Source organism: Ovis canadensis, chromosome 13 (assembly GCF_042477335.2).
Source record: "Ovis canadensis isolate MfBH-ARS-UI-01 breed Bighorn chromosome 13, ARS-UI_OviCan_v2, whole genome shotgun sequence".
NCBI lineage: Eukaryota > Metazoa > Chordata > Mammalia > Artiodactyla > Bovidae > Ovis > Ovis canadensis.
Genome location: NC_091257.1, coordinates 86453215 through 86480111, shown reverse-complemented (window position 1 = coordinate 86480111; position 26897 = coordinate 86453215). Strand labels below are relative to the sequence as shown.

At 42.6% G+C, this 26897-nt stretch overlaps 1 protein-coding gene across 8 annotated transcripts in view; it reads left to right on the top strand.

The window, feature by feature from the left end:
* The window catches only part of PTPRT (protein tyrosine phosphatase receptor type T), a 1160687-nt gene that overhangs the window by 735000 nt on the left and 398790 nt on the right, over positions 1-26897 (top strand). For all 8 annotated transcript variants that reach the window (XM_069548590.1, XM_069548586.1, XM_069548589.1 and 5 more), the window contains exon 8: positions 6557-6853. In XM_069548590.1, coding sequence (XP_069404691.1) covers positions 6557-6853 — 297 coding nt within the window. The remainder of the gene's footprint in view (positions 1-6556; positions 6854-26897) is intronic.

Genomic DNA, 26897 nt, shown 5'->3' with positions numbered 1-26897 from the left:
AAGTTGCAGGTTGCACTCTGAGTTTTGGGTTGAAAATGGTTCTTCAAGAGGAAATGGTACTTTAGTAAGATCTCACATGGCAAGGGGGCACATGACTGAGGTGAAGAGGTCCACCTCGCCTTCCAGAGGTAGCTTCAGAATAAAGAAGCTTCTGAAGATGTGAGTGAGACAGACAGACAGACAGACACACACACACACACACACACACACACCTGTCCCTAACATATGTAATAACACAAAACAGTCTGGGACAAGATACACACAGAGGCCTGTGGTCCCTTTCCTTCTTTCACCTGACTCCATCCTTCCCCACAAAGATCTGTTCCTCCAAACAGCCATCCTTTGTTCACCTTTTGGATCTAGAGGTACACAGATGGAATATGGTCTGACCTTGGATGGCCAAACCAAGGAAAGAGGTTCAGACAAGCTCTCAAATTGAGTTTGGAGTCATTGGGATAGGGAATTCTGAGGTGCTGGGCATCCAGAGCCTGGTCCAGATGGGCCAGTGGGTCCACAGGGACCAGGTAGGCACAGTGGCCCATTGACTCCTTCTCCAGGAGAAGGGCATGGTCTGCAGAGGGCTGGCGTGTGCTTCCAGTGCATAGGGCTTGGGATTGGCCCCCACTGCCAAGTCTAAAGGCATAGAGACTGTGAACCCAGAGGTCACACCACTGTGATTATCCATCAGAGGCAGACTTCCCAGCGTCCCAGATAAGACACACTCTTTTCCCATTGTTCCATCTCAATGACTTGTAGGCTCTTTCTCAAGAAGGTCATATGGACAGAGCCTTATCTGGAGGCAGAAAACATGGGCTCTGGACTTGGACATATTTACACGAGGGATATAAATTCAACAAACCAATCTCCACTGCACACACAAGGCTTTCTCAGCAATTTCCAACTTGTTTGTACCAACTGGAATGTAAACCTGAGACTCTCCCTGCTGTAGGCAATTACCAGAACCGAAGCAGGGTTTGCCATCTGAGGTCTGGGAGGGTCAGAGTGAAAGCGTGAATGCTTCCATCATGCATTTTGAAAACTAGTTTCCATCGTGTAGGATTTCAGGACATTCTCTTGTTTGGATGAAAAAAAAAAAAATAGATACCTTCACCCTTAAAGACTTGGTGATGTGCTTGCAGGGGACAGAATAGAGAATTGTGGAGTCAGGGGGTCCAAGCCCAGTTCTCAAAAACAGATCACCATCTGTTCATCTCAGTTTAACCAACACAGACTGGGTCCCTTGACAGGCCTGGTGCCATGTGCTGGGTTGCTGGACAAACAGCATATGGTCCCTTGCAGCCTGGGAGGAGTGATGGATACAAGAACAAGCAGCTCCTGGAAAGCACGGCAAGCATTGAGTGGGCTGGATGGTTGTGTAAAGTGCTGCGGGAGTCCAAAGCTGGGGACTGACTTAGCTGTGTGGTCCTGGGTAAGTCATGTCCCTTCGCTGATCTCAGTTCCCTCTGCTGAACACTTGTTTTCAGCATGCAGCTGCCCAGTCCATGGTTAATGTATAGCCAGCTTTGCCTTTTCTTGAATGGGAGTTCTTGAGCTTACAGAACACTTTCAACCCACACGTATCTCACCCACAGGGCCACAAAAGTTCTTGTCTTTCCACTTGAACTGAGGGGTAAAGCGTCTGCTTACAATGAGGGAGACCTGGGTTCGATCCCTGGGTCGGGAAGATCCCCTGGAGAAGGAAATGGCAACCCACTCCAGTACTCTTGCCTGGAAAATCCCATGGACTGAGAAGCCTGGTAGGCTACAGTCCATGGGGTCGCAAAGAGTCGGACACGACTGAGCGACTTTCCTTCCTTCCTTCCTTCCTTCCTGAGTTTTGCTTGAATCTCTGATTCCATAGCCTGAGAAAGCCTCACATTATCTTTCAAGGTGTCAGTAACACACCTGGACATTTTTTTCCAAGTCCTCTTTGCCTCTGGTCTCTTTGTTCCCGTGTGGGATCTTATTTGGCTCAAGTGAGGCATTCAGATCTCAGAAGCCGTGAGAAATCCAATCCTAGCCAACCGTTTGTGGTATCTGGAGGACCTTGTTGAAGACTGGGAGTCCCATGAGAACAGTCCCTTTGAGCTCCACCCAGGATTCCACAGTCATGTTCACTCTCTTCCTCCCCTTTTCAGTCCCAGCAGCCAATGAGTTCATTTTCCTCTTCCTCTAAAGGCCAAGCACAACTGGTCCCGAGGCCCTAGGAGTGAAGCTTCTACTCCAAGCAAGCTTCTAAAGGCCTTTCCCCAAGAAAGGCCATTCTCTCTAAGAGGGATGCCCACTGTTAGAGGCAATTTTCTCTCTCTTTACAGTTCATTTTGTACTCATTAATAGCCCTCTGTGATTAGTACAACAGTTTCCACTTTATAGACGAAGAAATGGAGGCTCAGAGATGAAGTGCCCTTGCCCAAGGTCACACAGCTAGTGAGCGCCAGAGTCTGGCTTCAAGCCATGCTCTGCCCAGCTCCGCTGTTCCCTGTGGCCTGTCTGATGACAGTCAGTCGCATCTGCTTCAGAGGGAGCAAGTCACTTCTCCTGTGCCCTGACCTTCCCACTTTGGGAGGGAGTCTCTTTGCTCTGTGGCAGGCTTGCAACATCTCTGGCCTTCTTTGAAAAGGTGCCCTCGTCTGCTCCTTCCTTGAAGAGCAGCAGAAAGGTGTTTATGTGCGCACCTTCCTAGGTGAACTCGGGGAGAGGACTCTAGTGGCTGAAGGCGAGGAGTGGGAAGACGGGTCAGTACTCAGCTTAGCCCCACTGTGATTAAGCGCCCATGTCACCCTCCCCGGTGGGCCTTAGGCGCCTATGGATCAAGCGACTTCCGCCATACAGTTCTCAGGTTTCTCCCTACATTTTCCCCAGATTCCTGAGGACCATGGCAGGCCTCGTGTTTATGTCCTTTCCTTGTTCTCCTTCCTGATATCACAGTACAGAGGAAACAAAGATCCTGGACCCAGATTCAGATCTCAGCTGTGCCGCTCACTCTGCAGCTTTGGGCCCATCCTTTCATCTCACAAAACTTTGGTTTCCTCTAGGACGAGGCTAGTGATACTTTCTTCACAGGTTGTGGTGGTATTTACAAACTAAAGCATCCTTTCAACTGATACACTGGGTGCAGGCTGAAGGGATGAGCAGAGAGCACCCTTGCTCTCCAAGAGCTTATATTCTAGCGTGCAGGACAATTTTTAAAAAGCTGTCACGCTGAGCTTACCTCTTGTCAGTCTGTGTAAGTTCCTGGACCTCTCTGCCTTCAGTTTATTCATCCATAAAGTGGGATTGGCCGTCACTTTCTTCCTTACGGAGTCACAAGGTGATGGGGGTGATAGAACCCCAAACGGAGGCTGCTGGCCATCAAGGTTGTTTTGTTTTTATTGTTTCATTAGTGCTTGAAGGGAGTTTTGAGTGAGAGAGTGAAAGTCACTTAGTCATGTCCGACTCTTTGTGACCCCATGGACTATACAGTCCATGGAATTCTCAAGGCCAGAATACTGGAGTGGATAGCCATTCCTTCTCCAGGGTATCTTCCCAACCCAGGGATCAAACCCAGGTCTCCCACATTGCAGGTGGATTCTTTACCAGCTGAGCCACAAGGGAAGTCCAAGAATACTGGAGTGGGTAGGCTATCCCTTCTCCAAGCTCATCTTCCTGACCTAGGAATTGAACCGGGATCTCCTGTATTGCAGGCAGATTCTTTACCAACTGAGCTATCAGGGAAGTGAAGGAAATATTGGAGATTCCCAAATGTGTATTTAACATGGACTGTGGTACATCTTAAGATGTTTGACAAAATAGAGTTATAACCTTGGATTTTACAGGTCTTATGTGTTCCTGATCTCACTCTAACAAGGTGAGCCAAGAGGGCATGAGGGCAGTTGTGTAGCTGGACAAAGCTCTAAGTCAGTTTTGAAGGCACACCCAGAGGAGGGTCCATGAGGTTCCGAACGGGGTGGGCGGCCTCCCTGCCAGCAGTGTTCTGGCATCTGGGCCAAGAAAAAGGCTTCTGCCAGGCGGTGCTGGGGGATGCTCAGGACTTCCCAGGCAAGGAGTTTCTCACTGTTAACTCTGTCTCTCTCCTTGTGTGAAGCGAGCAGCGGTAACAGCCACACCAGGTCAGAACTCCCCAGCTCTGGGGACCTCCCTTCTCACTGTTCGATCCATGTGGGCTCCACATAGCAGCTTTTGTTCGGTGTCATCTCTTTGCTTTTGGGACATGGGCTTTCCTTTACGTGACATGAGTTATTGGGCTGTAAGAGTGACCGTGAACTCAGTGGTTGAGCAGGGCCAGGCTGCCTGTCTCCCCAGCAGTGCATCGGAGGTCTGGCCTGGCTCCTGGGCTCCCTGACGTTTATTTCTAAGCATCCTTCTCCAAAGAGAACCACTTCAAAGTGTGTCCCTACACAAGTCACAGGACATCTGCCCTGCACAGACAGATCAGAGGACTCAGCTCCATCAGTATTGCCTGACTTTTTTCTTTTTGGCCATGCCATGTGGCATGCCCTGTCTTAGCTCTCCCACCAGGGACCAAACCCGTGCTCCTTGCAGTGGAAGAGCAGAGTTCTGACCACTGGACCACCAGGGAATTCCCCACCCTCCCTTTTTATCACTGCATTGGTGGGGAAGCTGCCTTACCCCTATGCTCTGAGGGAACCAGAGAGGTGACAGAATTCATCCTTTTGCGTAAGGATGCTACACAGTACTGCCACATATAAGGTGGTTGGGAGGATCCAGCATGCGAGGGCTTGTTATTATTTTTAGTACTTTTCCTTTTACTGCAAAAGAAAAACTGCCAAATATTGAGTGCTTAAATTCCAGGTGTAATTCTAAGAGCTTTTGCAAACAACACCTCATTTAATGCTCCCCCCGCCCCCCCGCCGCCATCCCCTGCATAAAGTTAACTACTATCATTATCTCTATTTAACAAATGAAATAGAAAATGGACCCAAAGAGATTATATAAATTGGTAAAGCCCTGTAGGTAGCGTGGGGGGAAATACACTGATTGCATCTCTAGCCTGTGCTTAACTACTCCCAGCAAAGAAAACCTGACGGAGGAGCTTACGGGGCGCGCTGACCAGAAAAGAGGTTGTGTTTCTATTGTAATAAATGCCTCAGCCTTAGAGAATGAGCTTTACATATGGAGATTTTAAAAAATTGTTTTGTTTGTTATAATCTTTTTTGTACAAAAACATCTACTTAATTTGTATAAATAGAATATTCATAATAAAATAAAGATGGCCACTGTTATATATGAGGGTCTGGGACCAATATAAGTAGGGAGGGATAGAATGGGAGACAGCTCTGGGGTGAGAAGGCATAATAAGACCTGTTTTTCATTTTTATTTCTTTTAAAATTATATATTATTTTTCATATTATTTTCTGTTATGATTTATTATAAGATATTGAATGTAGTTCCCTGTGCTCCTCAGCAGAACTTTTTTTCTTTCTACATATAAGAGTTTGCATCTACTAATCCCATCTCCCAGTTCTTCCATCTCTTGCCCCCCTCCTCCTTGGCAACCACAAGTCTGTTCTTTATGCATGTAAGTGTGTTTCTGTTTTGTAGATAAATTCATTTGTGCCATATTTTAGACTCCACGTGTAAGTGATACCATATGGTATTTATCTTTCTCTTTCTGACTTCCTTCGCTTAGGATGATAATCTCTGGGTCCATCCATTTAGCTGCAAATGACATTATTTCATTTTTTTTTAATAGCTGAGTAGTATTCCATTGTACCACATCTTTATCCCTTCCTTTGCTGATGGACATTTAGGTTCCTCCCATGTCTTGGCTGTTGTGAATAGTGCTGCTATGAACATGGGGGTGCAATTATCTTTTTGAATTACAATTTTGTACAAATCTGTGCCTAAGAGTTGGACCGTTGCATCAAATCTATTTTAGAATGATATCCCTGGAGAGGCCTGTTTGGTGGAGAAAGGAGAGGAGAGAAGGAAGGGTTGAAGGGTGTTGTGGGAGGCTCCAAAAGGATCTGTTGTGTTTTCAGTGAAAGGAAAGGAGATTCCAGGGCGTTGTCCACTGGTCACAGTGACAGCCTGGGTGCTGTGTGTTGCGGAGGCAGCTCAGTGTGCTTTCTCTGCACTCGAGTGCAGTGAGCTGAAAAGAGGGGGCTGGTTTCTCAAGGGGAGGGGTGTGGCCAGATGAAATGTAAAGAGATAGATCAGAACTGCAGCTTCCTTCTCAATTAGTATTTTCCCAAAGCATTGTGTGTGCTGTTGGTGGTACCCACGATGGTCTTCAGTGGTACCCTGATGAACCTCAATAATTTTAACAACTTTGCATTTTTTTCAAATGGTAAATATTCATTTATGACCAGTGATTCAGACTTTCCCTTTAAATAGGTTTTCTTTTAGATGCTTGTGTTTAAATAATAGGTTTGTTTTACAGAAAAATATTAGTTAAATTATATTCTAAGTGGTGAAATCAGGAAGGCAGTGGCTGAATTGGTGAGAGCTGTGTTCCCCTGTTTTAGCAGAGCCCCCACCCCGCCTTCCCAATGGTCTGCTCAGAGCCCCGTGTCTTGTGTGTGTGTCTTGCAGACCCGGTGCACGGCCCACAGAACGTGGAGATCGTGGACATCCGAGCCCGGCAGCTGACCCTGCAGTGGGAGCCCTTTGGCTACGCGGTAACCCGCTGCCACAGCTACAACCTCACAGTGCAGTACCAGTACGTGTTCAACCAGCAGCAGTACGAGGCCGAGGAGCTCATCCAGACCTCCTCCCACTACACCCTGCGGGGCCTGCGTCCCTTCATGACCATCCGGCTGCGGCTGCTGCTGTCCAACCCTGAAGGCCGGATGGAGAGCGAGGAGCTGGTGGTGCAGACGGAGGAGGATGGTGAGTCAGGGAGTGGGCGTGCTCCCTCAGGAACTGGGAGGGCTGGACCAGCTCAGGCGGCCACACCTAGCAGTTGCAAGAGTTTATTTTTTTCCAGCATCTTTCGTCTCTCTGTCAGTGTATCAGCATCTTCTCAAAGCTCTTCAGTAACACACCATGCAGGCTGTACAGTACACAACTCCAGGGGCCCTGTGCCCCTAGACAGTGACACCTCTGCCACAGACACACGCTCATCCACATCCCTGCTCTCACTTTATGCCACCTGCTGTGCCAGCATTTGACCACACTGATGCCTCTCAAAAGAGAAGGTGTGTATTGATCATACTGTTGAGACATGTTGAGTTTGGAGTCAGACGGCTCTGGATTCTCTTAAAAATTAGCCTCAGAAAATACACATAAAGAGCTTGGCACACACATTGAATGCACCCAGAGCCACATATTCACCTGGGTGTCCTACAGGCATCTCAACAAAGTATCCAAAATTGAACTCATTTCCTCCTCATTACTGACTTCTCTCCCTGAGTTCAGGTATACTTCCCAGAACACAGGGAGGCCTGAGTGATGGTCCCTGGTGGGATCAAGACCCATATCCTCAGCTGCAAAGCCCCACAAGCATACAGAGGAAAGCACTCCAACCTCTTCTAACTTGTCCCTCGTCCCCTTCATCTTATCCTAGACCTGGAAGTTTTATCAAATCTGCCTTTGTAACAAGCCTTCCCCAGTCCCTTTTTTTTTTTTTTTTTACTGTTTTTTTTTTTTATTTTATTTTAGTTTTTTATTTTTTAAATTTTAAAATCTTTAATTCTTACATGCATTCCCAAACATGAACCCCCCTCCCACCTCCCTCCCCAGAACATCTTTCTGGGTCATCCCCATGCACCAGCCCCAAGCATGCTGCATCCTGCGTCAGACATAGACTGGCGATTCAATTCACATGATAGTATACATGTTAGAATGTCATTCTCCCAAATCATCCCACCCTCTCCCTCTCCCTCTGAGTCCAAAAGTCCATTATACACATCTGTGTCTCTTTCCCTGTCTTGCATACAGGGTCATCATTGCCATCTTCCTAAATTCCATATATATGTGTTAGTATACTGTATTGGTGTTTTTCTTTCTGGCTTACTTCACTCTGTATAATCGGCTCCAGTTTCATCCATCTCATCAGAACTGATTCAAATGAATTCTTTTTAACGGCTGAGTAATACTCCATTGTGTATATGTACCACAGCTTTCTTATCCATTCATCTGCTGATGGACATCTAGGTTGTTTCCATGTCCTGGCTATTATAAACAGTGCTGCGATGAACATTGGGGTACATGTGTCTCTTTCAATTCTGGTTTCCTCAGTGTGTATGCCCAGAAGTGGGATTGCTGGGTCATAAGGTAGTTCTATTTGCAATTTTTTAAGGAATCTCCACACTGTTCTCCACAGTGGCTGTACTAGTTTGCATTCCCACCAACAGTGTAGGAGGGTTCCCTTTTCTCCACACCCTCTCCAGCATTTATTGCTTGCAGATTTTTGGGTCGCAGCCATTCTGACTGGTGTGAAGTGGTACCTCATTGTGGTTTTGATTTGCATTTCTCTAATAATGAGTGATGTTGAGCATCTTTTCATGTGTTTGTTAGCCATCCGTATGTCTTCTTTGGAGAAATGTCTATTTAGTTCTTTGGCCCATTTTTTGATTGGGTCGTTTATTTTTCTGGAGTTGAGCTGCAGAAGTTGCTTGTATATTTTTGAGATTAGTTGTTTGTCAGTTGCTTCATTTGCTATTATTTTCTCCCATTCAGATGGCTGTCTTTTCACCTTGCTTATATTTTCCTTTGTTGTGCAGAAGCTTTTAATTTTAATTAGATCCCATTTGTTTATTTTTGCTTTTATTTCCAGAATTCTGGGAGGTGGATCATAGAGGATCCTGCTGTGATTTATGTCTGAGAGTGTTTTGCCTATGTTCTCCTCTAGGAGTTTTATAGTTTCTGATCTTACATTTAGATCTTTAATCCATTTTGAGTTTATTTTTGTGTGCGGTGTTAGAAAGTGATCTAGTTTCATTCTTTTACAAGTGGTTGACCAGTTTTCCCAGCACCACTTGTTAAAGAGATTGTCTTTACTCCATTGTATATTCTTGCCTCCTTTGTCAAAGATAAGGTGTCCATATGTGTGTGGATTTATCTCTGGGCTTTCTATTTTGTTCCATTGATCTATATTTCTGTCTTTGTGCCAGTACCATACTGTCTTGATGACTGTGGCTTTGTAGTAGAGCCTGAAGTCAGGCAAGTTGATTCCTCCAGCTCCATTCTTCTTTCTCAAGATTGCTTTGGCTATTCGAGGTTTTTTGTATTTCCATACAAAGCTTGAAATTATTTGTTCTAGTTCTGTGAAAAATGTGGCTGGTAGCTTGATAGGGATTGCATTGAATTTGTAAATTGCTTTGGGTAGTATACTCATTTTCACTATATTGATTCTTCCAATCCATGAACATGGTATATTTCTCCATCTATTAGTGTCCTCTTTGATTTCTTTCATCAGTGTTTTATAGTTTTCTATATATAGGTCTTTAGTTTCTTTAGGTAGATATATTCCTAGGTATTTTATTCTTTTCGTTGCAATGGTGAATGGAATTGTTTCCTTAATTTCTTTTTCTACTTTCTCATTATTCGTGTATAGGAATGCAAGGGATTTCTGTGTGTTGATTTTATATCCTGCAACTTTACTATATTCATTGATGAGCTCTAGTAATTTTCTGGTGGAGTCTTTAGGGTTTTCCATGTAGAGGATCATGTCATCTGCAAACAGTGAGAGTTTTACTTCTTCTTTTCCAATTTGGATTCCTTTTATTTCTTTTTCTGCTCTGATTGCTGTGGCCAAAACTTCCAGAACTATGTTGAATAGTAGCGGTGAAAGTGGACACCCTTGTCTTGTTCCTGACTTTAGGGGAAATGCTTTCAATTTTTCACCATTGAGGATAATGTTTGCTGTGGGTTTGTCATAGATAGCTTTTATTATGTTGAGATATGTTCCTTCTATTCCTGCTTTCTGGAGAGTTTTTATCATAAATGGATGTTGAATTTTGTCAAAGGCCTTCTCTGCATCTATTGAGATAATCATATGGTTTTTATTTTCCAATTTGTTAATGTGGTGAATTACATTGATTGATTTGCGGATATTGAAGAATCCTTGCATCCCTGGGATAAAGCCCACTTGGTCATGATGTATGATCTTTTTAATGTGTTGTTGGATTCTGATTGCTAGAATTTTGTTGAGGATTTTTGCATCTATGTTCATCAGAGATATTGGCCTGTAGTTTTCTTTTTTTGTGACATCTTTGTCAGGTTTTGGTATCTCTTTAACAAGTGGTGCTGGGAAAACTGGTCAACCACTTGTAAAAGAATGAAACTAGATCACTTTCTAACACCGCACACAAAAATAAACTCAAAATGGATTAAAGATCTAAATGTAAGATCAGAAACTATAAAACTCCTAGAGGAGAACATAGGCAAAACACTCTCAGACATAAATCACAGCAGGATCCTCTATGATCCACCTCCCAGAATTCTGGAAATAAAAGCAAAAATAAACAAATGGGATCTAATTAAAATTAAAAGCTTCTGCACAACAAAGGAAAATATAAGCAAGGTGAAAAGACAGCCATCTGAATGGGAGAAAATAATAGCAAATGAAGCAACTGACAAACAACTAATCTCAAAAATATACAAGCAACTTCTGCAGCTCAACTCCAGAAAAATAAACGACCCAATCAAAAAATGGGCCAAAGAACTAAATAGACATTTCTCCAAAGAAGACATACGGATGGCTAACAAACACATGAAAAGATGCTCAACATCACTCATTATTAGAGAAATGCAAATCAAAACCACAATGAGGTACCACTTCACACCAGTCAGAATGGCTGCGACCCAAAAATCTGCAAGCAATAAATGCTGGAGAGGGTGTGGAGAAAAGGGAACCCTCCTACACTGTTGGTGGGAATGCAAACTAGTACAGCCACTGTGGAGAACAGTGTGGAGATTCCTTAAAAAATTGCAAATAGAACTACCTTATGACCCAGCAATCGCACTGCTGGGCATACACACCGAGGAAACCAGAATTGAAAGAGACACATGTACCCCAATGTTCATTGCAGCACTGTTTATAATAGCCAGGACATGGAAACAACCTAGATGTCCATCAGCAGATGAATGGATAAGAAAGCTGTGGTACATATACACAATGGAGTATTACTCAGCCGTTAAAAAGAATTCATTTGAATCACAAAAGAGACCATAGCAAAAATCAACAAAGCCAAAAGCTGGTTCTTTGAAAGGATAAATAAAATTGACAAACCATTAGCCAGACTCATCAAGAAGCAAAGAGAGAAAAATCAAATCAATAAAATTAGAAATGAAAATGGAGAGATCACAACAGACAACACAGAAATACAAAGGATCATAAGAGACTACTATCAGCAGTTGTATGCCAATAAAATGGACAACGTGGAAGAAATGGACAAATTCTTAGAAAAGTACAATTTTCCAAAACTGAACCAGGAAGAAATAGAAAATCTTAACAGACCCATCACAAGCACGGAAATTGATACTGTAATCAGAAATCTTCCAGCAAACAAAAGCCCAGGTCCAGATGGCTTCACAGCTGAATTCTACCAAAAATTTCGAGAAGAGCTAACACCTATCCTACTCAAACTCTTCCAGAAAATTGCAGAGGAAGGTAAACTTCCAAACTCATTCTATGAGGCCACCATCACCCTAATACCCAGTCCCTTTTAAAATCATCCTTGCAGCCACTCTCTTTGCAGCCCCTCTAGACTGTGCTTCTGGGTAGCACAGTGGTGGGGACTCAGCCTCTGTCACCTTGTTCCTCCAGCTTCCTGTCTTGCAAAGAACCTCGGTCTCCTGTGGGTACAGGTCTCACCTGGGTCAGATGTTAGTGCCCTGCTTCCTGGGAGCCTATTCCTGTCCAGCCACCAATAGAGGGTCAGACGTCTCATCTTGGCTTCATTCTGTGGCCCTAGATTTGGGTTCTAATGAAGCTGCCAGAACTTTCTCTAGATTTGGCTCCATTGTATCAAAGATAAATAGCTCCTTTGACAGCACATAGACTAATACACTGTCTGAAAAGTCAGACTCTGGAACCAAATGTGCATGGAGAAAGTTGTTTAACCTCTCAGCGCCTGGGTTCCTTATCTGTAAAAATGGAGATAGATTGGGAATTCTCTGGTGATCCAGTGGTTAGGACTCTGTGCTTCCGCTATTGGGGGCCCATATTTGATCACTGGTCAGGGAACTAAGACCCCCCAGCCATGTGGTTATTTAAAAAAAAAGGAGACAATCATAGCACTTAACTTCTAGGTTATTGTGCTCATAGAAAAGATGGCATGTATAGAAACTAGAATCATGTCCATCAGACACTTAAGTTTTCATTAAATGTGGCTACTACATTTGCACTAAGTCCCCACCCCCTCAAAAAAAAATCTTGACAAAGAATCCTCTAGCACAATCAACCTAGAAACCACCCATCCATCTCTTTAGAGCTGTAGATGTCCACTGTCTTAGCTATAGAAAACATGACATCGATATCCAAGGAATGGCAATGTGGCAGAATTTCACATTAACTTAAAAATAATCAAATAAACCATCCACATTCATATTTCCAGTAACATTAAACTTGATTTTATACAATAAGGAGATACAGAGTTGGGGCAAGTAGGGTGGTTTGGTGGCTTAGTTGCTAAGTTCTGTCTGACTCTTGTGACTCCATGGACTGTAGCCCACCGAGCTCCTCTGTGCATGGGATTTCCCAAGCAAGAATACTGGAGTGGGTAGCCATTTCCTTCTCCAGGGCATCTTCCCAACCCAGATATCAAACACGGGTCTCCAGCATTGCAGGTGGTCTCTTTCCTGACGGAGCCACCAGGGAAGCCCAGGGTGGTTTAGTGACAAGAGTTCATGGGGGGAACCTGGTTGTTGGACAAGGGGGTTGGGGAGCCAATGTTGGGAACCAGCATGAAAATGCAGGATGCTGAAGATGAACAGGAGGGTTTAGCCCAGGAAGAGCTCAGGACATTTCTTGCCAAGATGCTCTGCCTGCCTTGGGCCACTTATTGAGGACTACCTATATGTGCAGCTGCACATCCCAAGTCCCATCTTTAAGGCATGCCCCAACCTCTCCATTTCTTCTTCTCATCACCAAGAGGGAGGGGAAACAGTCACAAGGTCTTTATCAAAACAAATTGAGAACAGCAATGCTTTGAAATTAAATTTTAATCACACACCATTAATGGCAGCACCTCCATCTCTGCTCTCCCAAGCTGTGTGGGCATCATCACAGTAAAAGCACGAACATTCAGGACACCAGGCCTCTGGCTTGCAGCTCTCCCGAGGCCCCACCTCGGGGGGCATGGAGGCTACAGGAAGGTCTCAGAAGAGCACAGGCCCCTGTGCATGCCGTGGTTACGTTCCATTTCTTCTGAAGAGGGGAGAGGCACCATCTCTGTTTGCTGGGGCCTCATTGACGTTGAGGTCGAGCTGCAGATGGAGCTCAGCTCTAGTCCATTAACTGAAACCCCCTTCAGGGAACCAAGGAGGCATCTTGCAGGTTGAGCTGGCTGGAGTCATGGTGCTTTCATCTGTGCTACAAAATTGTCTTCTGGGAAATGTGTGGAATTTGTAATTCCATCACCCCAGTGCCTTTGTGAGCATGTGAAGTAACCCACCACTGATGAGAACAGCTTGTGGCCATTGAGCCCCAGTGTTTCATCTGCGAAGGGGTTGTTAATAGGAGGCTAAACATTTTCCCCTTTTCTTCACAAATGTCTCAGACAAAAACCGCAACTCAGCTTGCTGGGTGGTTATTTCTCTGCCTTCAACCAAACCACAGCCAAGACTGTGAAATGGAATCTCTGAGATTCTAAAAAAGGAAACCAAAATAGATGATGGTCTCATTTTGGCTCCCCCTTATTGAGACCTACAGTGGGCTAGACACACATGTTATATACTATGATTCATACTTGATTTTTGCTTTGAAATGTTTCAAAACCATGGAAAAATTGGAAGAAGAGTATAAGCAAGATCTGTAAACCCTTCATGAGACTTAACACTAGTGAACACCTTGCTATCTACTTTTTCATATGCATATATGATACCTATGTATGATATAGGGTTTCCCTGACAGCTCAGTTGGTAAAGAATCTGCCTGCAATACAGGAGACCTTGGTTCAATTCCTGGGTCGGGAAGATCTGCTGGAAAAGGGATAGGCTACCTACTCCAGTGTTCTTGGGCTCCCCTTGTGGCTCAGCTGATAAAGAATCTGCCTGCAATGTGGGAGACCTGCGTTTGATCCCTGGGGTGGTAAGATCCCCTGGAGAAGGGAAAAGCTACCCACTCCAGCACTCTGCCTGGAGAATTCCATGGACTGTATAGCCAATGGGGTTACGAAGAGCTGGACACAACTGAGTAACTTTCACTTTCACTTTCACGTGTGTGATATATTTGATATGGAAATAACATATATAACTATACATATAATATTTTTAACTATTTGAAAGTAAGTGGCAGAAGTCATGATACCTCACCCCTAAATTCTTTAGCATACATGACAGTTAATGATAAGGACTTGCTCCTCTGTACCCACAATACCATAGAACATCTAAGAAATTTTGCAGCGATTCTAAAACAATCAAATAGACAATCTGTATTCATATTTCCAGTAACATTAAACCTGATTTTATCTGACAAACCAGAATATGAGACATGTTTGGCTAAGATACTCTATGAGTTGGTGATGTAGGTTTCTCTCTGTAGCATGTCAAGAGGTACATGACCTCAGGGACCCCCTCTACTGGTGATGCTGAGTTGGTCCCTTAGATAAGGTGGGGACCACCCAGTCTCTTCAGAGTAAATGTGGCGCCTTTTCTCTTTGTAAATTAGCTCTCCTGTGCAGTGGTATTTTGAGATCTTTAAGTATCTCTAGTCCCCAAGAATTAAAAAAAAATTTTTTTATGAAGTATGGTAGATTTACAATGTTAATTTCTTCTACACAGCAAACTGACTCAGTTATACATTTATATATTTTTTCCATATTCTTCTTCATTATGGGTTTTCAGAGGATATTGAGTATAGTCCCCTGTGCTGTATAGTAGGACCTTGTTGTTTAACCATCCTATATGTAATAGTTTACATCTGCTAATCCCAAACTCGCAGTCCTTCTCTTCCCTACCCTTCTCCCGCTTGGCAACCACAGGTCTGTTCTCTGTATCTGTGAGTCTCTTTCTGTTTTGTAGACAAGTTCATTTGTGCCCATATTTTAGATTTCACACATAAGGGATATTATGTGATATCATATCTTTCTGACTTACTTTGCTTAGTACAATAATATCTTTTGCTCCAAGTGGCAGTATTCTTTTTTCTTTTTATGGCTGAGTGATATTCCATTGTGTATGCATACACACACACACACACACACACACACACACACACACATATGCACAACATACCACATTTCTTCATTCACTCATCTGTGGATGAACATGTAGTTTGCCTCTATGTCTTGACTGTTGTAAATGGTGCTGCTGTGAACCTTGGGGTGCATGTATCTTTTTGGATTAGAGTTTTGTCCAGATATATGCCCAGGAGTGGGATTGCTGGATCATACGGCAACTCTTATTTTTAGTTTTCTGAGGAACCTTCATACTGTTCTCCATAGAGGCGGCACCAATTTACATTCCCGCCAGCAGTGAAGGAGAGTTCCCTTTTCTCCACACACTCTCCAGCATTTGTTATTTGTAGACTTTTTAATCATGACCATTCTGACTTATGTAAGGTGGTACCTCACTGCAGTTTTGATTTGTATTCCTCTAATAATTAGGGATGTTGAACATCTTTCATGTGCCTATTGGCTATTTCTATGTCTTCTTTAGAGAAATGGCTGTTTAGGTCTTCTGCCCATTTTTCAGTTGGGCTGTTTCTGTTTTTGTCATTAAGTTGTATAAGCTGTTTGTATAATTTGGAAATTTAGCCCCTGCTGGCTACACTGTTTGCAAATATTTTCTCCCAGTATGTAGGACAGGAGCCTGGTGCACCGCAGCACATGGGGTTGCAAAGAATAAAACCAACTTAGTGACTGAGCATGCATGCAGTTAGTCTTTTGTTTTACTTACGGTTTCATTTCCTTTGCGAAAGGTTGTAAGTTTGATTAGGTGCCTTTTTTTTTTTTTGGTTTGTTTTTATTTTTATTTCTATTGCCTTGGGAGATTAACCTAAGGAAACATTGGTATGGTTTATGTCAGAGAACTTTTGCCTTCAATCTCTTCTAGGAATTTTATGGTGTCATAGCTTATGTTTAAGTCTTTAAGTCATTTTGAATTTATCACTGCATATGATGTGAGGGCGTGTTCTAACTTCATTGATTTCCATGCAGCAGTCCAACTTTCCCAGCACTGCTTGATGAAGAGACTGTCTCTTTTCCATTTTGTAGTCTCGCCTCCTTTGTTGACGATTCATTGCCCCTGGGCATGTGGGTTTATTTCTGGGTTCTCTGTTCTGTTTCATTGATCTGTATGTCTGTTTTTGTGCCAGTACCATGCCGTTTTGATTGTTTTAACTTTGTAATGTGTCTGAAGTCTGGAGTGTTATGCTTCCTGCTTTGTTCTTTTTCCTCAGGATTGCTTTGCCAGTTCTGGGTCTCCGCAAGAACTTTGGACCCGAAGATTTTAGCACTCCCTGATAATCTTCACCTGAATCAGCTAGTACTGATATTTGCAAAAGGCTGTTTTTAAATCTAGCATTCCCTCTACATGTATTGTTTTGCATTCTTCTTGATGAAACAGCTTTCTCTCCTCATCCCCATCCCCATTTTTACTTTCCCTGTTGACTCATGGGTCTTTTTTTTTTTAAACTCAATGTATTAAAATCCATCACTGTCATTATTCTTTTCAGTGCTCAAACTGTCTCATATATAGCTTGTGAGAGTCCCTTCTAATTGGCTGCTAGGTCCTTTTGACATGGTCTCATTAGTTTTCTTTGCTTCTGGTGCAACAGAACATTCCAGACTACCCTTGTAATGTCTCTGCCCTAGACCTGGAGTTAACCACTTATCCAAGGATTTCTGGTGTTATTGAGTGGAGATTGAATATTTTGGCACTAAGAGATGCATCTTATATGTCCTTAATGTGCCTCCAGGCTCTTCAAGAAGGTAGAGCTGGGGAATATAATTTATCTGTTTAAATAATATTGTTGTTGTTCATTCACTAAGTCATGTCTGACTCTATGTGACCCTATGGACTGTAGCTCACCAACCTCCTCTGTCCTCCATTATTTCCCAGAGTTTGCTCAAATGCACAGCCATTGAGCATCACCAGCTATGATGCTGATGCTGTCTAACTATCTCTTCCTCTGCCACCCACTTCTCCTTTTGCCTTCAGTCTTTCCCAGCATCAGGGTCTTTTCCAAGGAGTGAGTTCTTCATATCAGATGGCCAAAGTATTGGTGCTTAAGCTTCAGCAACATTCCTTCCAATGAATATTGAAGTCTGATTTACTTTTTGATTGACTGGTTTGAGCTCCTTTCAAACCAAGGGACTCTCAACAGCCTTCTCGAGCACCACAATTCAAAAGCATCAATTCTTTGGCTCTCCACCTGCATTATGGTCAACCTCTCACATCCCTACATGACTGCTGAGAAAGCCATAGCTTTGACTATACAGACCTTTCTCAGCAAACATGTTCAGTTCAGTTCAGTTGCTCAGTCGTGTCCGACTCTTTGCAACCCCATGAACCGCAGCATGCCAGGCCTCCGTGTCCATCACCAACTCCCAGAGTCCACCCAAACCCATGTCCATTGTGCCAGTGATACCATCCAGCCATCTCATCCTCTGTCATCCCCTTCTCCTTCCCCCAATCCTTCCCAGCATCAGGGTATTTTCAAATGAGTCAGCTCTCCACATCAGGTGGCCAAAGTATTGGAGTTTCAGTTTCAACATCCATCCCTCCAATGAACACCCAGGACTGATCTCCTTTAGGATAGACTGGTTGGATCTCCTTGTAGTCCAAGGGACCCTCAAGAGTCTTTTTCAACACCACAGTTAAAAAGCATCAATGCTTCAGTGCTCAGCTTTCTTTATAGTCCAACTCTCACATTCATACATGACTACTGAAAAAATCATAGCCTTGACCAGATGGACCTTTGCTGGCAAAGTAATGTCTCTACTTTTTAAATTGCTATCTACATTGGTCATAACTTTTCTTGCAAGGAGCAAGCGTCTTTTAATTTCAGGTCTGCAGTCACCATCTGCAGTGACTTTGGAGCCCCCAAAAATAAAGTCTGACACTGTTTCCACTGTTTCCCCATCTATTTGCCATAAAGTGATGGGACCGGATGCCATGATCTTCGTTTTCTGAGTGTTGAGCTTTAAGCCAACTTTTTCACTCTCTTCTTTCACTTTCATCAAGTGGCTCTTTAGTTCTTCTTCACTTTCTGCTATAAGGGTGGTGTCATCTGCATATCTGAAGTTATTGATATTTTTTTCTTGCAATCTTGATTCCAGCTTGTGCTTCATCCAGCCCAGCATTTCTCATGATGTACTCTCATACAAGTTAAATAAGCAGGGTGACAATATACAGCCTTGACGTACTGCTTTTCCTATTTGGAACCAGTCTGTTGATCCATGTCCAGTTCTAACTGTTGCTTCCTGACCTGTATACAGGTTTCTCAAGAGGCAGGTCAGGTGGTCTGGTATTCCCATCTCTTTTAGAATTTTCCACAGTTTATTGTGATCCACACAGTCAAAGGCTTTGGCATAGTCAACAAAGCAGAAATAGATGTTTTTCTGGAACTCTCTTGCTTTTTCATGATCCAGCAGATGTTGGCAATTTGATCTCTGGTTCCTTTGCCTTTTCTAAAACCAGCTTGAACGTCTGGAAGTTCACGATTCACATATTGCTGAAGCCTGGCTTGGAGAATTTTGAGCATTACTTTACTAGCATGTGAGATGAGTGCAATTGTGCAATAGTTTGAGCATTCTTTGGCATTACCTTTCTTTGGGATTGGAATGAAAACTGACCTTTTCCAGTCCCGTGGCCACTGCTGAGTTTTCCAAATTTGCTGACATATTGAATGCAGCACTTTCACAGCATCATCTTTTAGAATTTGAAAACGCTCAACTGGAATTCCATCAACTCCACTAGCTTTGTTCATAGTGATGCTTCCTAAGGCCCACTTGACTTCACATTCCAGGATGTCTGGCTCTAGGTGAGTGGGAGTGATCACACCATCTTGATTATCTGGGTTATAAAGATCTTTTTTGTACAGTTCTATGTATTCTTGCCACCTCTTCTTAATATCTTCTGCTTCTGTTAGGTCCATACCATTTCTATCCTTTATTGACCCCATCTTTGCATGACATGTTCCCTTGGTATCTCTGATTTTCTTGAAGAGATCTCTAGTCTTTCCCATTCTGTTGTTTTCCTCTATTTCTTTGCATTGATCGCTGAGGAAGGCTTTCTTATCTCTTCTTGCTTTTCTTTGGAACTCTGCATTCAAATGGGTATATCTTTCCTTTTCTCCTTTGCTTTTCACTTCTCTTTTCACAGCTATTTGTAAGGCCTCCTCAGACAGCCATTTTGCTTTTATGCATTTCTTTTTCTTGGGGATGGTCTTGCTCCCCGTCTCCTGTACACTGTCACGAACCTCCGTCCATAGTTCACCAGGCACTCTGTCTATCAGATCTAGTCCCTTAAATCTATTTCTCACTTCCACTTTATAGTCATAAGTGGTTTGATTTAGGTAATACCTGAATGGTCTAGTGGTTTCCCCACTTTCTTCAATTTCAGCCTGAATTAGGCAATAAGGAGTTCATGATCTGGGCCACAGTCTGTTCCCGGTCTTGTTTTTGCTGACTGTATAGAGCTTCTCCGTCTTTGGCATGGAGAAGCTCTATACAGTCACCAAAAATCATGAACTCACACTAATTCAAATCCAGCCCCTCAGAATTCTTCTTAGTCCATACATATCTACCTCTACCCACAGTGAGAACCCCAGTTCCCCAGCTTCACATTTTTTTTTTTTTTGGCCTCATCGTACAATACATACAGAGTAGTTTCAGAATTATAATACCAGTCCTCCTAACAAACAGGAAAGCTACTTAGGTTAAAGGTTTTCTTTTTAGATTTTCTCTCTTTGAGCAGTCAAGAAGCCATGTCCAAAGGTTCATTCTTTTCTCTGGATGGTTATATTATCAATTTAATACCCAATTGTGTTCATTTATTTCAGTTTTAATTTTGCCTTCTCCTCATCCTCTTTACTTTAATATAATTGTTTTTAATATCAAAAGTTTCTTTGTTTGAAACTCAGAACTGTATAAAAGGGTATACTCAGAGAAGTATTGCCAGCATCTCTCTTTCATACTGTTCCTATCCATACCAGAAATGTAATCACCTGTAAAATACTTATTTCAGATATATCTTTCTTATATATAGACCATTTTGCAAAAAAGTGAAAACTATTGTTCTCTTATTTTTATGTAAAAGATAACATATTAAGTATACTCTGCATCTTATGTTTTTGTTCACTTAATATGCCATGGAAATCAGTATGTGTTGGTTTTGTACAGAGTTGTATCATTCTTTTATAGCTGTTTGAGGCTTAATTATGTGAAAATAGCATGAGAATTCAGGCAGGATCCTCTGGTTGTTCCCATTATTTCCTATGATAAATAGTACTGTAGCCACTATTGTGCATATTGTGGTATTGTGGAGCTGTATTTTCATGAGAAATTCCTTGAAGTGGGATTGCTGGGGTCAGTAAGTAAATGTATATGCATTTTTGTTAGATAATGACAGATACTTCTCCGTAAAAGTTCTATCATTTTACATGTTCATCAGCAATGTCAGTTCAGTTCAGTCGCTCAGTTGTGTCCTATTCTTTGCTACCCCATGGACTGCAGCACGCCAGGCTTCCCTGTCCATCACCAACTCCCAGAGCATGCTCAAACTCATGTCCATCGAGTTGGTGATGCCATCCAACCATTGCCATCAGCAATGTAGATTCGTTTAATCTTAACATCAAACATGAAAAAGCAAGCAGTATCATTTTTCGTATTTTACGGTAAGGAATTTAGACGCCCATGTAATTTATCGCAGTATAAAAATCTAGTTGATTATAATTAGTAATATATAGGATATAATATATTAATATAATTGATATGTGCTTAATCACATATGGTACATATATTATTTCACATGAGACATGTACTTTCATTGTAGAGAAGACAGACATATTTCAGGAATGAGTGCCTGTATTTTCTTGTGCATTTCCAACAAGATTAATTATCTGGTTTCTCAAGTCACAGAAAGCTAGAAGAAGGCCGCATGCTGCTAGGGATAGGTGTTTGGACAGGAACAAGATGCAGTGCATAAAATCTGGAAAAGAGGAAAGTGAGAAGAAAAGTGTAAAAAGCAGTGACAACAAGGCAGTAAGTGATGCAGTCCAGACCCATTTAGTGGGGGCGGGGGGCGGGGTAGAAAGCCATACACATCTGAGTAATTCCGGAGCCATCATTTACTTAGAGCTCAGTACATGTGTGATGTTTACAGAGATAACCTTGAGCTATCATAGAGTAAGGAGGAGTGCAAGTACAGTTTTCAAATGCCCACTATGAGCTATGTGTTGTTCTGATAGTCTTCATTCATGTAGTCAGTTCCCAAATACTGTGATGTAGATACTACTGATACTGTGTGGATGAGAAATCTGAGGCTTAGAGAGTTTAAGGAACCTGTCTAAGCAGGTAGCAAGTGGAAGAGGCAATAAATAGATCCCCAAATTTTATTTCTGCTTTCTCCCCCAACCCCATCTAAGATACAGACCTATCCCTGGCCAATATCTCCCTGAACACTCTGTTTTTTTCTTTTCTGTAGTACTTATCATTACCTGAAATTGTGTGTGTGTGTGTGTGCGCGCGCGCCCTCACCTCTTTCATGATATCACTGAACTCTGTTTATATACACTAGTAAGGTAAAGAAGTGCATCATGGATTTTATTTATATTCAAACCCAGCTTATACTGGTGTGATAGAGCTAACTTCTGGCCTCTGAATCCAGTGATATCACATTCATTGCTTGAAATCAACCATGGTGATGTTTATACTATGGAAATTGGCAAACATTTTGAGGTTTTGTTTTGTTTTGTTTTCCTGGAGAGCTGGCTGTGAAACATTTACTAATACACCACTGGTATAGTTCCATTAAAAAGGTATGTTTGACATCTTAAGATAGAAAAATTCATCCAGAAAAAAATGATCTTGCCTCCCAGCAAGACTGGAAATTACAAGGTAGATTGAAATTGTCTAAATCTATCTTTTCTCTATAAGACTTCCAGACTCCCCTGAATCATTTTCAAATTATTTCAATTTTTAAGTTAGTCCAGAGCCTCTATAGTGAGCAAAAACCAACTAACCAATAAATATGGCACCCAGAATGGAGAGGCAAACAATAATCAGTAAAGAAGACCTAGCCAAAAAAGGGGGCTTCTGTTGACTCTGCAGGACTCTGTGCTCTTAAATAAACTTAATTGTTACTTCTCACAACTACTCTCAAAGTTCACCATTAGTCCCACTTTTCAGATGTGAAAATGGAGAGGAAGGAAGAAGAGGAAAGGGTAAGACAGGCGAGGACAGGAGAAAACTTCCCTTGATAACATTCTGTCCTTCTTTTATGTTGAAATGAAAATTTCCCTTAAATTACCATCTGAGTTTTAGGCACAAGAAAACATCTGGTTTAATTACAGTGAATTTACATGAACCTACTGACAAGAAGCACAGTTAAAATTAGCAATTTTAGTGTGCTTTTTTTTGTTTTGTTTTAAAGAGAATGAAATTATAAAGTAATTAACCTTTGTTGTAGAACTCTGTCAAAAGGATGGAAAGTTCCATGCTGTTAGCAAAAGAAATTCTGGAAAGGGAATATGTGGATTCACTAAAGAATTATAAAGAGAAAAAAGGAGGGTAAAGCAACTTAGAATTAGAAGATAAGACAAATCAGGAATCTTTCCTCAAGGAAGTCTTTTCACAGTGGGGTTGGTGGAGTCCTAGTTGACTCTAAAGAAAGTATAGTCACCCCTCCATATCCATGGATTCCATGTCCTTGGGTTTGGTATCCATGGGCTTCATATTTGTGGGTTCCATATCTGCAGATTGATTTAGAAATCAGTGGGCAGTTGGATAAATCCTCCCATGGGGAGCCCCCAATATGGAGGGTGGGTGGGTGTGTGTAAGTCGCTCAGTTGTGTCCAACTCTTTGCAACCCCATGGACTGTAGCCCATCAGGTCCTTTCTCCATGGAATTCTCCAGGCAAGAACACCGCCACACCCTTCTCCGGGGGATCTTTCTGACCCAGGGCTTGAGCTGCATCTCCTGCATTGCAGGCAGATTGCTTACAGATTCTTTACCATCTGAGCCACTGGCAAAACCCCAATATGGAGGGTGGTGTCATATAAAGGATTTGAGCTTCAGTGGATTTTGTTATTTTGTTATCCTGAATCCCATCCCTGCAGACACTGAGGGTCAACTATTAGTTGGCTTCATTGAAAAAGACGTCTTGACTTATGGAGGAGTAGTGGGATGTGGTGAAAAAGAGCCTTGGCCTAGGGCTGAGATGACCTGATTTTGCCACTAACTTGACTCTGTTGTGACTTGTCTTTCAGCCTTTCTAAGCCCACATGTCTACCAGGTGATGGAAAAAAGATCTGGGCTATATCTAGGCTCCATTCACTACTTTGCAGTTAAATTAGTTGCATTGTGTATACTTTAGTCCCTCCGTCAGTAAAATGGGGAGTGGTCATCCTATTGATTTCTACATGAGATCCTACATGAAAGTCTATACATAAAGCATTTAATTTACTCTCTGCCATGAGCCATGTTAAGGGGTGTATGGCCAATGGGCCAGACTTGACAGGCTGCTTGTTGTTTTTACTGAGTCATGTGGTCTGTGGGATCTTTGTTCCCCCAGCAGGGATTGCAGTCCCCTAGAGTGGGTTGCCACACCTTTCTCCAGGGGATAAGAAATGAAATGCACAATGAAAGCACAGAGTCCTAAACCATTGGACCACCAGGGAATTCCCTCGGCAGGATGCTTTTTTAAACTTTTTATCTTGTATTGATGTATAGCCAATTAATAAACAATGTTGTGGTAGTTTCAGGTCAACGGCGAAGGGACTCAGCCACGCATATATATGTATCCATAGAAAGGGAAGGGAAAGGGAAGTCGCTCAGTCGTGTCCAACTCTTTGCGACCTCATGAACTGTAGCCTCCCAGGCTCCTCCGTCCATGGGATTTCCAGGCAAGAATACTAGAGTGGGTTGCCATTGCCTTCTCCAGGGGATCTTCCTGACCCAGGGATTGAACCCAGGTCTCCTGCATTGTAGGCAGACGCTTTACCGTCTGAGCCACCAGGGAAGTCTATGTATACATAGCAGATTGCTTTTTAATCGAGGATGTGTGACTCAGAAAAAACAAACCAGGGATCTTTGAGATTTCTATTAGTCATGGGCAAGGGACTATATTATAATTGCCTACAATACTTCTGTAATCTCAGTTTCAAACATCTCACTCTGACCCTAGAAATGAATGGGTATGGCAGTGTTCCAGCAGAATTTTATTTACAAAACAGGCAGCTGGTTTCATTTGTCAGTGGCCATAGTTTGCTGACCCTTAATCCATAGTCATTCCTCTAATTATTTCTTCCAATCCTTTGGCTTTAAAATCTGTCCATAAGCTGATGATTTCTCCAGTTGATATTTCCAGGTCAGACCTTTCCCTTGCCCCAAGTCATCTATCCAACTGCCTGTTGACCCTTTCTACCTGGATTGCTCCTTGGCCACTGGAATTAGACATTGCCAGAGCTGACCTCCTGATCATCCCTCAATCACCATCAAACTCAATTCTTCTCATACTCTTCACCTCAGTTAATGGCAACTCCATTTTATTAATGGCTCAAGTCAGATACCTTGAGTCCTCACTTTTATCACATCAAAAGCCCTAGATTGCAGATTCCAGATAACACCCTTCACCCTGTATTCTCTGTGATTGGCACCCTCCCACCCCCAACCCCTGCTTTGTGCAAACCAGCAACCCTGCTCACTCCTTAATCCCAACCATGAGCACATTCTCTTGACTCATCTTTTAATATATAGCAAGACCTTGATCATATTTTTTTATAGCCTCTACTGCCAGCTCTTGGGTCCAAACCACTGAGATTTCCAACCTGGATTATTAAAGTGGTCTCCAAAATGGCCTGTCAGCTTTAGCCCTGGCCCCTGCACTGTTTAATTGACTCAGGAACCAGAAGAGCTTGTTAAACCATGAGGCGGATCACAGCATCACCCCTCTGCATCACCTTCCAGTGGTTTCTCGTGTCAATGAGATTAAAAGCCCAGGTCCTTATGGTGGCTCATCAGGTCCCATGTAGCCATGCTACCACTTCTGATTGCCTCTCTGGCCTCATCTTCTTCTGCCTCTGCCTTACTGCATCAGTCCAGCTTTGTTGTTCTGGAACGTGCCAGATGTGTCCTGCCTCAGGATATTTGCATTTGCTATTTCTTCTAACCAGAATAATCTTTCCGCAAAAACACAGGGCTGATTTCTTCACCTCCTTCACATCTTTGCTTAGATGTCACCTTTGAGGAAGATCTTCCTCTACTTTTCTATTAAAAACTGGACTCTTCTAACACCACACTCCCTGTCCTACTTTCCAGAATTGTGTGTCTACTTAGGGTTTGTTGTTTGACATGCTTCCTGTTTCACTCTGCTTTTAATTATATCTCTTCTCCCACTAGCTTGTATACCAAGGAGACAATGATGGCTTTCTTCTATTTTCATTTACTGGTACTTTTAAGCACTTAGAATGGTGCCAGGTAAATAATAGGCATGCAATAAATGTAATATTGAATGAATTAATCTTCAGAATCTCCTCAGGGACGAAATAGTTTTTTAAATAACTTACATAGCAATCAGAAGATTTTAGAAAGCTGTTAAACATACTCAGTAAGCTACGAGCATATATGGCTTCTCTGACTAGCAGTATGACACTACTCAGAGACCATAGATAGATATATAGATACCAAGGGAAATACTAACAATTCTGATTCTGCAGAAGAACCAAATTGATGATCTCCAGACTGCACTAGAGCAGTTCTCAGAGAATGTGATGGGACCAGGGGGAGGAGCAAATACACAGAGGAACAACTTTGTGCCAAAAGCTTTGCTAGGCACTTAACGTGCATTCAAATATTGAATCTTCACAATAGCTATGGAGGAGGTATTGGGCCGGCCAAGAAGTTCATTCAGGTTTTTGTAAGATGGTGTGGGAAAACCCAAATGAACTTTTTGACCAACCCCATACTATTTCAGTTCTCATTTTAAAGTAAGGAAACTGAGTCACAGAGAGGTTAATCAGCTTGTCCCCGTTTGTACGACAAATAAGCAGTGAGAATTAGAATAAACCTAGGCAGTCTGGCTCAGCCCGTGATGTTAGTACTGTGTTACAGGTCTGCATGATGAAAAAGAGAGTTCTGATTCAAAGTGGTCATTTGATCATTCTTCTTAAACTAACTTCCCAAAAAGATAGGAAGGAAAATGCCTTTCATTTTGCCCTGAGAGTTATAAGAGGTTGCTGTACCCATGCTTGAGGAATTAATGCAGAGCAGTGTTGCAGGATGGGGAACTACATGGAGAAAAGATGACAGAGCTGTGACTTCACTGAAAGAACCCCACCCCCAGTTCCTTGGGTCATAAGAAGGAGACTTTATGCCCAACTGCATAAATACCTTCCGACTCTGCCCGGAGCTAAATGCGCAGGTGGGTTTTAGAGTTGGTTGACAGGAATAGGCAGTCAGGGGATCAGGAGGTCTTAATGTTGAGGCATCTTTATACGCCAGTCCACAGAGCAGAGGATGAGAGCCCTCAGTCCAAGCCTGTGTATGGTAAAGCAGGAAAGCAGAGGGACATGAGGAAAGCGCATCTTTAGGAAGAGGCATTTCA